The following is a 12,945-nucleotide window of genomic DNA, read 5'->3' on the forward strand; positions in this document are numbered from 1 at the left end:
ATTCTTGTGGCACACCAGTATGCCTCTTACAGCAGCACACCAGTGTTCTGGGGCACACTGGTTGGAAATCACTGGGTGGCCAGTCACCCTGACTGGTGTGGCTCAGTTGGTTGGACATTGTCCCACAAAGCGAAAGGTCGCCAGTTCAATTCCTGGTCAGGGCACATGCCTGGGTTGCGGGTTCAGTCCTAGTGTAAGAGGCAACCAGTTGATGTTTCTCTCCCTCTCTTTCTCACTCCTTTCCCTTCTCTCTAAAAATGAATGAATGAATGCATGCGTGAATGAAAAAAATCAAAGAAGGGAAGGAAGGAAAGAGGAGGGAGGGAGGGAAGGAAGGAAGTCAAATCATTGGTCTTTATGTCTGTGTTTATGCCAGTACCATACAGTTTTGGTTACTGTAGATTTATAGTGTATTTTGAAATCAAGCAATGTGTTGCTTTCAGCTTGTTCCTCTCACTCATGATTGCTTTGGCTAATGCAGTCTTTGGTGGTTCCATGTGACTGAGGATTTCTTTCTCTTTCTGTGAAAAATACCATTGAAGTTTCGATAGGGATTGCATTGAATGTGTAGATTGCTTTGGACAGTGGGGACATTTTAACAATGTTAATCCTTCCAACCAGTGAACACAGGTTACTTTTCTATTTATTTGTGTCTTCATTTCTTTCATCAATATTTTTGTAGTTTTCAGCATATAGTTTTTTTTCACCTGGTTAAATTTATTTCGGAGTTTTTTTTTTGTTTTTGATAATATTGTAAATGAGATTTTCTTTATTTCTCTTTCAGATATTTTATTGTCTAGAAATGTCATTGATTTTTGTGTGTTGATATTTATATCCTGAAACTTTACTGAATTTCTTTCTCTTTTTTTTAGAATTTATTTATTTATTTTTAGAGAGAGGGGACGGGAGGGAGAAAGAGAGGGAGAGAAGCATCAATGTGTGGTTGCCTCTCGAACACCTGCCACTGGGCACCTGGCCCACAACCCAGGCATGTGCCCTGACCGGGAATCGAACCAGCGACCATCCAGTTTGCAGCCCATGCTCAGTCCACTGAGCTACACCAGCCAGGGCTGAATTTCTTTATTCTAAATTTTTTGGTGGTGTCTTTAGTGTTTTTTATATATGTCATCTTCGAACAAAGACAATTTTACTTCTTCCTCTTCCATCTGGATGCCTCTTCTTTTTCTTGCCTAATTGCTGCCAGTACAGCGCTGAACAGGAGTGGTGAGAGTGGGCGCCCTTGCCTTTTCCTGATCTCAGAGGAAGCGCTTTCAGCTTTTCCCTGTTGCATTTTAGCTGTGGGCTTGCCGTATATGGCCCGTGTTGTGCTGAGGTGCGTTGTTACCTCTGTGCCTGTTTCTCAATGTTACTGCGAGTGTCGAGAAAGGATGTTACGTTTGGTCACGTGGGGCGCTGCCCTTCCTGACACAGGGTTTTCTCTGTCCGTCTGTTAATGCGGTGTGTCCCGCTCACCGACCTACGTATGTTGAACCGTCCTTGCATCTCGGTGATAAATCCCGTTCGAACATGGCATGTGACGCTTTTAATGTGCCGTTGAATTCAGTTTGCTGATACTTTGTTCAGCATTTGTGCATCTTTGTTCATCAGAGACTGGCCTGTAATTTTCTTTTCTTGTGGTGTCCTTCTTTGGCTTTGATACCGGGATAATGCTGGCCTTGTAAAAATAAGTTTGGAGGTTTTCCCTCCTCTTCAGTTTTTTGGAAGAGTTTGAGAAGAATTGGTGTTACTTTTTCCTTAACTGTTTGATCACTGATTTAATCTCTGTAGTCATTATTAGTCTGTTCAAACTTTCTAATTTCTTCATGGTTCAGTCTTGGTAAATTGTATGTTTCTAGGAATTTGCCCATTTCTTCTAGGTTATATCATTTGCATTTTTTAATAAGATTTTGTTTATTTATTTAGAGAGTGGGTAAGAGAAGGAGAAAGAGAGGGAGAGAAACATCAATGTGTGGTTGCCCCTCATGTGTCCCCAACTGGGGACCTGGCCCGCAACCCAGGCATGTGCCCTGACTGGGAATCGAGCCAGAAACCCTTTGGTGTGCAGGCCCATGCTCAATCCACTGAGCTACACCAGCCAGGGCATTGCCATTTGCATTTAATATCATGAATACCTTCTCCTATTAGAGGACAGTAATGTGAAAATGGCTTTCACATCAGATCTGTGTTGAAATCCTGGCTTTACCACTTGTAGTTTGCATGGTGTCTCTCTCTCTCTCTCTCTCTCTCCCTCTCTCTGTCTGTCTCTCTCTCTCTGTCTCTCTTTAGAGAGCACATTTATTAAAGTCAGGGACCGTGATCAAGGAAGGACTTAGGTTAGAAGAAGCCACAGGAGGGGGCCCAGGCGGGGCTGCTGGGGCTCTCCAGAAACTCTGCAGGACAGATGTGAGCCCACAGAACTGCTCTGCCCCTCTGAGAAGGTGGAGAGAAGGGGGCCCTGGAGACCAGCTCAGGGGTTGGCCCGGGACGAGCTGCCGCTGCCCACTGCTCCCCTGGCTGCACGTCTCGTGGGGACCCTTAGAGTTTAGGAGACGCACGACTCTGGGGGGTGAAGAGGGGGGAAGGGGAAGGCACGGGTGTGCTCCTGGGAGGGACAGCGCGTCAGTCCGCACGGCCGTGGTGGTCATTTTCCCTCTGCACTCGGCCGTCATCCCTCTCGGGGGGGTGCCGCCCTGGGCCGAGTGAGGCTTAGGTGTTGTGAGAGAGGCCTTGGTGCAGAAATCCGTTCTTGGTGAGTGGTGACAGTGCAGAGTTGTGGAGCTTATGATTACTTAGAAACACCTCAAAGTGTGTTTTTAGTGGCACCGTATTATTCAGTGAAATGATACAGAAAAGCGAGCAAAGCCCTGGCCAAGAACCGGAGTTGGTTGGAGGGTCGCCCCAGTAGGCCAGGGTCGCAGATTCGATCCCCAGTCAGGGCGCACACAAGCACCGGAGATGTTTCTCTTTCTCCCTCCCTCCCTCCCCCACTTCCCTTCCTCTCTCTCTTTCTAAAATCAAATAAAAATTAAAATAAAAGTGAGGAAAAACAATAAAGGGATGTACTGTTTATATGGAAAAAATAACTGCTGTGAGGTTGCAACTGATAGATTCCCCCCCCCCCCCCGCCCAGAACCTAGAAAATACACACTGGTGGATTGAATGAGTATGAAAAATTGTTTAACAGGCTTCCATTTCACTACACAGTATCTAAGTGCTGGATAAATTAGAGTATAGCATACTTTTAAAATGCAAGCTTTGTTGAAGAATAATATACAATCTAAAATACTTACAAGCATGCGCTCTTTTCTCTCTCTTTTTTAAAGCATACAACTCTTACAATAAAGTGTCCCTCTGTAAACACACTTGTGCAGCCAGCAACAAACAGAATGCTACCAAGCACTTCCAGCAGCTCCTTAAGGCCCTCCTCTCCCAAGTGACCGAAAAGCGCGTCCTCCCCAAGAATGATCACCATCCTGACCCCGTCACCATAGATTGTTCCCCTCCCGTTTGACTGTGTTACACTGGTGTCAAAGACGGCCTGTTTTGCTTCGCAGCATGTCTGTGAGGTTGATCCATGGCATTGCACTGTGGCAGGAGTGTGTCCATTTTCCTCTTTCTCTCTGTGGCCTCTCTCATCTGGGGATTCAGCCAAACCATTAAACCCCGATGGCTTTGAACCTGAAAACAAAGGCCAGAGTGAGAGGCAGCAGCATTTATTTGAGATAAAAGAGCAGCTATTCGGGAGGCACTGGTTCAGACACAAACTCAGATGGTGTTCCCGTTAGGAGGGGAGGCGAGGGCTGTTTGACAGAGGGGCGGGGAACCGTTTACATCAGTAGAAGGAAGGCACTTGTATAGGTGCAGGCAAGCTAACATAGGGTTGCTGATTCTTTTTTTTTTTTTTAAGATTTTATTCATTTATTTTTAGAGAGAGAGGAAAGGAGAAAGAAAGAGAGAGAGCAAGAAACAGCAATCAGTTGCTTCTCGCACGCCCCCAACTGGGGACTTGGCCCGCAACCCAGGCAGGTGCCTTGACTGGGAATCGAACTGGCAACCTTATGGTCCGCAGGCCAGTGCTCAATCTACTGAGCCACACCGGCCAGGGCAGGATGTTAATTCTAAAGTTTTAAACCTTCAGCCTGGTAGTCATGACCTCGTTACCTGTGCACACAGCTGGTTAGAAGACAGTGCTGCTGTAGGCCTGGTCCAAAGGCTGTTTTGCCCAGTTTTAACGTCCAGAGCTCTGAAGAGCGAGACCTGCAAGGCGGTTCCTCTGGGATGGCGGCTCTGGCTTCATTTTTCAGTGGCCCCAGCGATATTATTTTCCACGTGTCCTGTGGCTTCCATCATACGTAGTGGAATCAGTTTCACTTCTGTGTATTGAGGATGGTAGGAGCCTTGTAACACCTTTGGGAGAATTGAGAAAATAGTCACTCAAATCATTTTCCGCAGGGGTTAATCTCTCTCACAGTCCTGAGAAAGGCTGTGAGCTTTAGCTTTTCTTTCTTTCTTTCTTTCTTTGCTCCAGCAGCTCCCTAAGGCCTTCCAGCAGATGACTTCTATTATCTTAGCTTGCTTTTCCACTGCTCCCTGGGAGTGCTGGTTTGCTGCAAGCTGCTCCAGCCCGCCAGGAAGTGGAAGTCCGGCCAACATGCTTTAGATGCATAGCTGGGCTCCTAGGAAAATAAGGGAAATTCCCAAGGGCCAAAAAAATAGAAACGGTGGCGAGGAGGAGCTGGAAGTCCAGTGGGGGAAAGAACAGGAGCCAGGGCTGCCCTGAGGCGTTGCAGAAACTGGAACCCTAGGGCCTTGAATTTTGAACAGCTGGTGGGGGGAGCAGGCGCCAAAGCCCCAGGCCCCCCCTCAGCCCAGGACGTGGGACTCTCAGAGAGCTCTGTGCCCTGAGTGCAGGAGTGGGCTCGGAAGTGCAGTGGCCCTGAGATGCATGTGTTAACTGTCCATGTGCTGGGGGAAAGGACAGTGGATGATTTTCCTGCTGGAGCTCTGTCTGCCCCATAGCCTCTCCTCCTGGGCCCTTGGTGTTTGCGGTCAGCCCGCCTCTCGCGTCCCGGAGACACACGTCCAGAAGTGAATAGTGACCACTCACACACAGAAGCAACCTGCCGTGAACAGCGGCAGAGATGACAAAGAATAGAATTAGGCCTCAGAGTACCTCAATATACCGTAAAAGAAAAAAAAAGCTATATTTAAAATCAAAAGAGACAAAGAATGGAATTTAAGAACATGAGCAAGAAACGAAAACACTGGCAAAAAGGACTATTCGAATTTGAGGAAGAACCAAATGTAAGTTTTAGAAAAGTGCTTAGCGTAGTGCCTTGCATTTATGAGCTGTTAGTAACTGTTAGCTTATTGCACACTGACTGAAAGTGTTCTGAGCTAGGCAGATAATTCTCAATGCGAAACTCGTGACTTTCTTTGTGGCACTTCAGTTTTAGAAGTATTCACTACTACTACCAGTCCAAAGCCCATTTGCCCCGTGCTTCGAAAGGCCAAAACTCGAAGCATCACCGTTAGGAATGAGGAAAGGCTGTGGATTGGGAAGGCACCAGTCAAGAAGATGGGGCCCTAGTGGTTCCTCAGATTCATCTCAAGAAAGCCTTGGCGGGTGCGGCTCTCCAGTCAGGGCCTCAGCTAGGTGTTTTGTCACCAGAGAGGATTTATTCGGGGAGAAAGGAAGGATCGCCACCCAGCGCGTGCAGACACAGCGAGCCATATGCACACTCGGGCCTGTGTGCCAGGACGGAGGGGTATTTATAGAAGGGAAACGGAAGTTAAGGGAAGGGGAATTACAAAGCTTTATTGTGAACATGGAGCTCTTCCAGCAGGATTCTCTCGGTTACTAAGGTGTGAGAGCATCCATGTAAGCCCTAGCTCCTTCCATGGGCCTTCCTGATCTGTTATGTTTGCTTCAAGTTCCAGCTAGCCTTGATCAGCCTTAATATTTATTAACTTAACCTTGACCCGTGTGGCTCTCAGTTGGTTGGGCATCATCCCACAAAGCAAAAGATCACTAGCTCTATTTCCGGTCAGAGTACACGCCTGCGTTGCGGGTTCGGTCCCTGGCCATGGCGTGGACGAGAGACAAATGACCGATGTTTCTCTCCCTCTCTCCTTCCCTTTCCCTCTCTCTAAAAACGAATAAATAGAATCTTTTTTAAAAATGTACCACCTTAGTTGGGATTGGAGTCACCCTCTGAGACAGTTTCAGGCAGGTGTGACAGGCCTTTGCCCGTGTGGTTCAGCTTCAGCAAACCTCAGGATTATCCTGTGCCCGAAAGGTCCCGTCTCCACCTGGCTGGCATCTGGCACTCCTTTTGCATAAGGCTTTGTTTCCGGAAGCACATCCCACCTAACATCACTTTCAGATGCAAATGAGCCTGTGTTAAAGAAACGAATTACAGGCTAGCAAAGTCGTGTGCATGCGCGCACCCTTCATCACCCTACGAGAGCGGGGGGGGGGGGGGGGGGGGGGGGGGGGGGGCCGGTGGCGCCCAGCTCATGAGAAGGTGTATGTCAATGAGGGGGTTCTCAGAGCAGTCTCGGCTGCCCTCCCCCCGCTCTCGGTAATGGTGCTGAGTGCCTGCTGGGCGCCAGGCCTCGTGCTAGCAGGAGGGGGCGAGGATGACTGAAGCATTGTTCCTCCCACCCTGGAATTCACATTCCAGCTGACCATTGCGTCTGGACCGTTAGAAATGCGTCCCAGTGAATGACATCTATTATGTCAAAACCGTCGATAGCTTGTGAATTCCTGATGAGTCGTCTCCAGCTCTGAAACAAGGCGAGGCACTGCAGCTGTGTATTTTACTGAGTGCACGGAAACACTGGCTGGCCAGCAGGAGCCTGGATACTGTAGTTTTCCAGGCAAATGAATAGTTTAAGTGATCGAGTGAACGCCTTCCTATTACTAATTCCGCCACCTTAACTCTGTTTAGGACGACGTGAGGCACAAGGTTCATCTGAACACCTTTGGGTTCTTCAAGGACGGGTACATGACGGTCAACGTCAGCAGCCTGTCGGTGAGGGAGCCTGAGGGGGCCGCCGACAAGGACCTCATGGTGAGTGCCTTCCGGGGCGCCGGGCCTCGGCGTCTCTGCCCCCCGGGCGGCCGCGCTGCCGCCCACGGAGACACGGAGAGGACAGAGCGAGCGGCAGGCAGCAGGCAGTTGTCTTTACTCCCCACCCCTACAGTGTGACTACTGAGTAACTTTGGTAACTAGCGGCCCTTCTCATGAAGTGAACGCTAAGAACACGGGCAGGGGCCAGGCCCCGAGAGGAGCCCTCTCTCCGCGTGGAGGAAGGGAGGGCTGGGCGCCAGGCCCCCCCCCCCCCCCCCCCCCCGGTGTGGGCACTTACCTGTCTCTCTCACGCCTCTCAGGTCGGGTTCAGCCTGGACCGCACGAAGAATGATGGATTTTCTTCCTACCTGGTGAGCATGGAATGTGGCCCCGATCACTCCCCTGCCTGGAGCTCAGGTCACGGGGTGGGACGCTCCGCTTCTGTCCTGCCGTTCCCTCGAGGTGGTGGCCACCGTGACCTCCGGGCTTCAGATGCGCACGGCTGAGGCGTTTGCAGTGGGGGCCGGGCCTCTGGTTTGCCCCGTTCTCGCAAACTTTTTCTCGTTCTGGTGTGAATGAGCAGGGCGATGGATAATTGGGTCCTCCTCTCTTAGGATGAAGAAGTGAATTACTGTATTTTAAGGAAACAGTCCATCTCTGTCCCCCTTCTAATCCTAAACATCTCCAGAAGTGAGTAAGTAATGCTGATATTCCTTCAGTTCGATCCCAGCGTGAACTTGGGGGGGCGTGGTCGTGAAGCCCGAGTGCACTGAGTGTCTCCTGTGTGCTGGTGCCGTGCCAGTGCTGGACATGAGAAACAAGAGGGGGGAGACAGGACAGCCACCCGGGGGCCACAGCGAGGTAGAGGGGTGGGGCAGAGAGCCCGGCAAGCTGCGGGGGCGGGGGAGGCATCAGGGGACTGTCAGCCCTGCCCAGCTTCTGGTGAGGAGGCCCCCCCAGTGAATGAGACCGGGAACAGCGTTTCCCGCGAGGGGAGCTTGTGGGCGGCGGCAGAGCAGCACGCAGCAGTGCGGCGCGTGCAGTGCAGTGAGCTCTTACCCGCGTGGAGCTAAGGGAAGGGCAGGAAGCTGCTCCCCAGGCAGGGCCAGAAGTGCTTCCTTTCGGCCCGATTGTGCCAGCTTCGGTCACGTGTCCCCTCGGGCTCAGGAACTCCCCGCCGCTGGTGCAGGCAGGCAGGGTGAGCAGCAGCGGGGCCTGCTGAGGAGGGAGAGGGGGGACATGCACGGTAGGCAGGCCCCTGGTCGTCCCCACTGCCCCTGCCGCGTGTCCCCCCAATGCGCTCTGACATCTCGTTGTTGTTTTTACCCCTCGTTCCCTCTCCCGTGTGCACGGTTTGTTGGGCACATCACAGAGAACTTAGTGGGGAAGCATTTACGTCAGAACTGCGTGGTTGCCAAGACCCCCGGCTCTAGAAGGAGATTGCCTGGGTCCTCGCCCAGCCACTCCCTGGCCGACTGCTTAGTTGGGGCAAGGTGCGGGGCACTCGCCGAGCCTCCCCCGTCCGCCTCCGTGCAGCGCTGGGGACGGCTCGGCGCCCCAGGGCTGCGTGAGACAGCGACTCCAGGGCGCGAGGCGGGACCTGGCCTACCACGCTTGCATGGCCATAGCGTTACCTTGAACTGTCTTCCTCCTCTCTGTTTTGAATACAGAGTGAAGTTAAAATCCCCGCCAGAAGCGGGAACCCAGTTACCGAGGATCGTCTTCGGCAAGGATGAGAACGCCCTTGGCCGGAGCCCGGAGGCCGGAGGCAGCCCCGTTTCCGCGGGCAGCCAGGCCGAGAGAACACAAGGTGAACGTGAGGCGGGAACTAGCGCTTTGCCCACTGCCTGGCCTTGTGGGTCCTCCCTTGTTCCCGGGTAGAAACAACATGATCTTTGCAGTATTTTATGCTGAAATAGGTAGTCATTAAAGAAAAATGTGGAGAAGGTGGAGAAGGTACAGTCATTTCCCCTTATTCCCAGTGCTAAAACTGTAGTAGTGGGTGTGTCTGTCTCAGCCTGTTTCTTAAGTCCAGAGCATTGGGTTTCTAAAATTCACAGTCACGTTTGCTGTTACAAGCATCCTGTTCACTGAGGATGCTTTACACTGATCAGGTATCCCGTTCAGTGGACAGTGTAATTTGCTCAACCTTTCCCTTTACGGAAGCATCTCTTCATTTCGATGCTTATAAGTACTGCTGCACGGGACTTATTTGCACTTAGAACTTATTCCATGTATAGAACTTTTTTAGGACGAGTTGGAGTGTCTGGTTCAAAGGATCTGAATATTTTGAGAATATTGATACATATTTTCAGTTCCTTCCCGAATGAGTTGTGTGGTTTTCTAAGCTCCTGTCAGCCAATGTGTGGGAACGGTGCCCGCAGGACCCTGTCCTAGCCAGGACTGGGAGGGTGTGCACACACGCATGTGTTCAAGTGAGAAGGAAAAAAGTTATTCTTGCTTTTGTATTCACTAGTATTACTGGGCTGTACTTTTTCTCCATATGTTCGTTAAGCAGTTTGTACTCATCACCTCTTGTACTAGCTGTCAGGTTTGTCTGACAGTCTGTATGAGTTCTTCAAAGATAACGTCGTGTTTATTGTATCATTGACACATTTTTCCAGTTTGTCGAACTGGCACCCGAGGCACAGACACAGGCAGAGAAGCGCGCGTCTGCGCGGTGGCGTGGGGCCCGTGCGCCGTCTCCCCCCCCCCACTCCCGGCGCCCGGTGACTGTTTCCTGGCCAGGAAATGGAAGGTCTTCCCTCCTTTTTCCTCTGGCACTCCCCTTCCTGCAGGGAGTGTGAGGCCCTGTTCTCCTCGTGGGGAGCACCTTAAGTAGACGCGGGGCCCACAGGCCCTCTCGGCCCCGAGAAAGAAGGCGTTAGCAACCTTAGCTCTTCTCGCTATAGAAAAAAATGTGTGCTTTCTGCTAATATTATTTGCAAATTAATTTTCCCATGTGTGTAAACAAATCTCACATATATTTATTTTAAACAGTGATCTCTTTTCAAGCATAATTACTTCGAAAATCAGGAAAGTTCACTCCATGTGGCATCTCTGGCAATAACATAATGCCAGATTATTTGGAGATGAGTCCCTGATTGGCACTGAATATTATCATTAGATCGTCTTTATAATATTATAAATTTTGGTTTGCAGCTTTTGCAGCTTAGGCATTATTTTAGGATCTAAAGAGATGGCTGTGCATGCCTTAGCTGTTGTGGCTCAGTGTATTGAGCGCTGGCCTGTGAACCAGAAGGCTGCTGGTTTGATTCCTGGTCAGGGCACATGCCTGGGTTGTGGACCAGGACTCCAGCTGGGGGCAAGTGAGAGGCAACCAGTTGTGAATCTCTCACACATCGATGTTTCTCTCCCTCTCTTTCTCCCTCCCTTCCCCTCTCTCTAAAAATAAATAAAAATCTTTAAAAAAAGAGAGGGCTGTGCATAAGATAGCATATGATTTCACCTTTTTTGTTTGAATTATTTGATATTAAACAAGCTAGAGTCTCATAAAATGATAATGTCATATACAAGTCCTACAGTAATGCCTTTTCAACGTTTCTGCTTCCAGAGAGCGGGAAGTCTAAAAGGAGTACAGTGAATTCAAAGGTAAGAATTAACCACCCGCTTGTGCTCAGCTTTGTGGGTATGCGTGTATAGGCGTGCGGGAATGAATGTGTTTCTGTGTGCGCGCATTCGCAGGCACGTATGCCTACACACTAACCTGCAGGGGGCAGCCTACTGTTTGGGGCGCTGATGTCAGCACACTGACACGATTTCGGAGTCACATTGGGTGCTGAGTTCGGTAGCCCTTATGTGACAGTGGGTGGAGGAGGAGGTGAGCCCCTGGAGAGTCCCGAGGGCCAGAGGCGTGGTGGTGTGTTTGGGGAAGAGGAGGAGGGAGGGGCTGAGGACTGTCGTAAGCAAAGGCTGGAAGTGGACATGAGGTTGGCAGGGGCTGGGCACTGGCCTGCTTGACGTGACAGGCACATGTTTGGGAGCGGAGAGCAGGCCCCTAGGCAGCAGAGAGCGAGGTGTCCGTGCCGCTCAGTTGCGGAGCGGTCGTCTCGGTGATGAGATTGGCCGTCACAGTGTCGCAGCCTCGTGTTCAGGGTACCCTCATTTACATAACGACGGCTGCAGAGTGCAGAGTAGGGGTGCCGGCAACGCGGGCACGCCAGAGAGAGGCTTCCTTCGTGTGAAAGGGTGGACGTTCTCAGCTTAGTAAGGAGAGAACAAAGATCGTGCAGTGACGTTGCTGAGATCGACGGCAAGAAAAAATCTTCTGTCTGTGGAACTGCCCAGTTTATAAATGAAATGTGACCATACACAGGTGTGGGCGTACAGGAAAACACGCAGACCTAGTGTGTACAGGAAAACACGCAGCCCTAGTGTGTATGGGTTCGGTACTGTCGGCGGTTTCAGGCATCCACTGGGGGCATTGGAAAGTATCCCCTGCAAGGAAGGAGGGGACTGCTATCTTTAAAGTGGCAGTTTGAGCTCTGGCCGGTGTGGCTGGGTGTCGGTTGGGTGTTGTCCCACAAAGGGAAAGGTCGCCAGTTCGATTCCTGGTCAGAGCACATGGCTGGGTTGCGGGTCCAGTCCTGGTCGGGGCACACATGAGAGGCAGCCAGTTGATGTTTCTCTCTGATGTTGATGTTTCTGTCCCTAAAAATTAAATAAATGAATAAATAAATCTTAAAAATAAAACAAAATGGCAACCTGATAAATTTTGTCTTACACCTGTGAAGGTGCCACCACACTCAAGATAGCCAACATGTCCATCGCCGAAAACGTTTCTCCTGCCCCTTTGTCACACTCCTGTCCCCAAGAAAGCACTGATCTGTCACTGCAGATTAGTTTTATAAATTTTTAATAATATTTATTTATTTTCAGAGAGGGGGGAAGGGAAGGAGAAAGAGAGGAGAGACGCATCGATCATCTGCCTCTTGCACGCCCCCAGTTGGGGACCTGGCCCGCAACCCAGGCAGGTGCCCTGACTGGGAATTGAACTGACGACCTTTCAGTTTGCAGGCCAGCGCTCAGTGCACTGAGCCATACCTGCCAGGGCTCAGGGAACTTTCAAGGCTTTATTTTTATTAGCTTACTTTTTCTGCCAGTGTCCTAAAACAGATTGTTAATGTCTCTTTAGGTGATGGAAGAGAAATCTTTTTCTGTTCATAATAAAGACGGAGCAGTTTCATTTCAGGTATGTATCTTCTTTGAGTAAAATTTTGCAGAATTTATCTCTACCGTGTGGAAGGCGAATTTTTAAAGGGATTTTGAATTTAGGGATAATTGAGGCACGGTGTGTATCTGTCGCTTAAATACAGTAGCTCTCTCCATAACGAACCTACAAGGAGGGTGTTCTCACTCACCACGTATCAGATCGTGCACCTGTGGGAATAACTGCGTGAGTGTCCAGTACAAGCAACAAGGCCCAGATCCACGCCCAGCCCACCCTGGCTGTCCCCACCGCTCTGCCTCTCCGACCCTGCACAGCGCCCCGTTCAGAGTGCCCCAGGGGCATGGGCCGCTGTGCCTGACGGGGCCGTGGGCAGTCACTCAGGGGGATGCTGTGATTGCTGATGAGCTCACTGAGACTCGGAGTCCTCGAGTGACCTGCCCAGCGGTCACCATTATCAGCTGCACGTGAGCGTGATGGCACCACAGCCTGTGCATGGGGTGGGACATCGGACTGGGTCCCGGCACCCGTTCACTGGCCGGCGACCTTGGACAACTCACTTCACTTCGGAAGCGCGCTCTTTAATCGCCTAGAAGGACAAGCGAGGGCCCGTACCCTAGGGTCGTGAGGCGTGCCGTTGTCCGAGTGCTGGGGCGGAACAGCGCTCCACGGAGCGCTGCA

The 12,945-nt window shown here is 50.7% G+C and overlaps 1 protein-coding gene across 3 annotated transcripts in view; it reads left to right on the top strand.

Moving 5' to 3' along the window:
* The window catches only part of GPR107 (G protein-coupled receptor 107), a 50,987-nt gene that overhangs the window by 11,099 nt on the left and 26,943 nt on the right, over positions 1 to 12,945 (top strand). For 2 of the 3 annotated variants that reach the window (XM_036022373.1, XM_028517690.2), the window contains exons 2-7: positions 6,954 to 7,076; positions 7,397 to 7,447; positions 7,691 to 7,770; positions 8,747 to 8,886; positions 10,651 to 10,688; positions 12,232 to 12,288. In XM_036022373.1, coding sequence (XP_035878266.1) covers positions 6,954 to 7,076; positions 7,397 to 7,447; positions 7,691 to 7,770; positions 8,747 to 8,886; positions 10,651 to 10,688; positions 12,232 to 12,288 — 489 coding nt within the window. Of the gene's footprint in view, positions 1 to 6,953; positions 7,077 to 7,396; positions 7,448 to 7,690; positions 7,771 to 8,746; positions 8,887 to 10,650; positions 10,689 to 12,231; positions 12,289 to 12,945 lie in introns of those variants that run through there. The other variant, XM_036022374.1, reaches the window with a different exon arrangement.

The sequence above is a fragment of the Phyllostomus discolor genome, chromosome 3, assembly GCF_004126475.2.
Source record: "Phyllostomus discolor isolate MPI-MPIP mPhyDis1 chromosome 3, mPhyDis1.pri.v3, whole genome shotgun sequence".
In the NCBI taxonomy this organism is placed as follows: Eukaryota; Metazoa; Chordata; class Mammalia; order Chiroptera; family Phyllostomidae; genus Phyllostomus; species Phyllostomus discolor.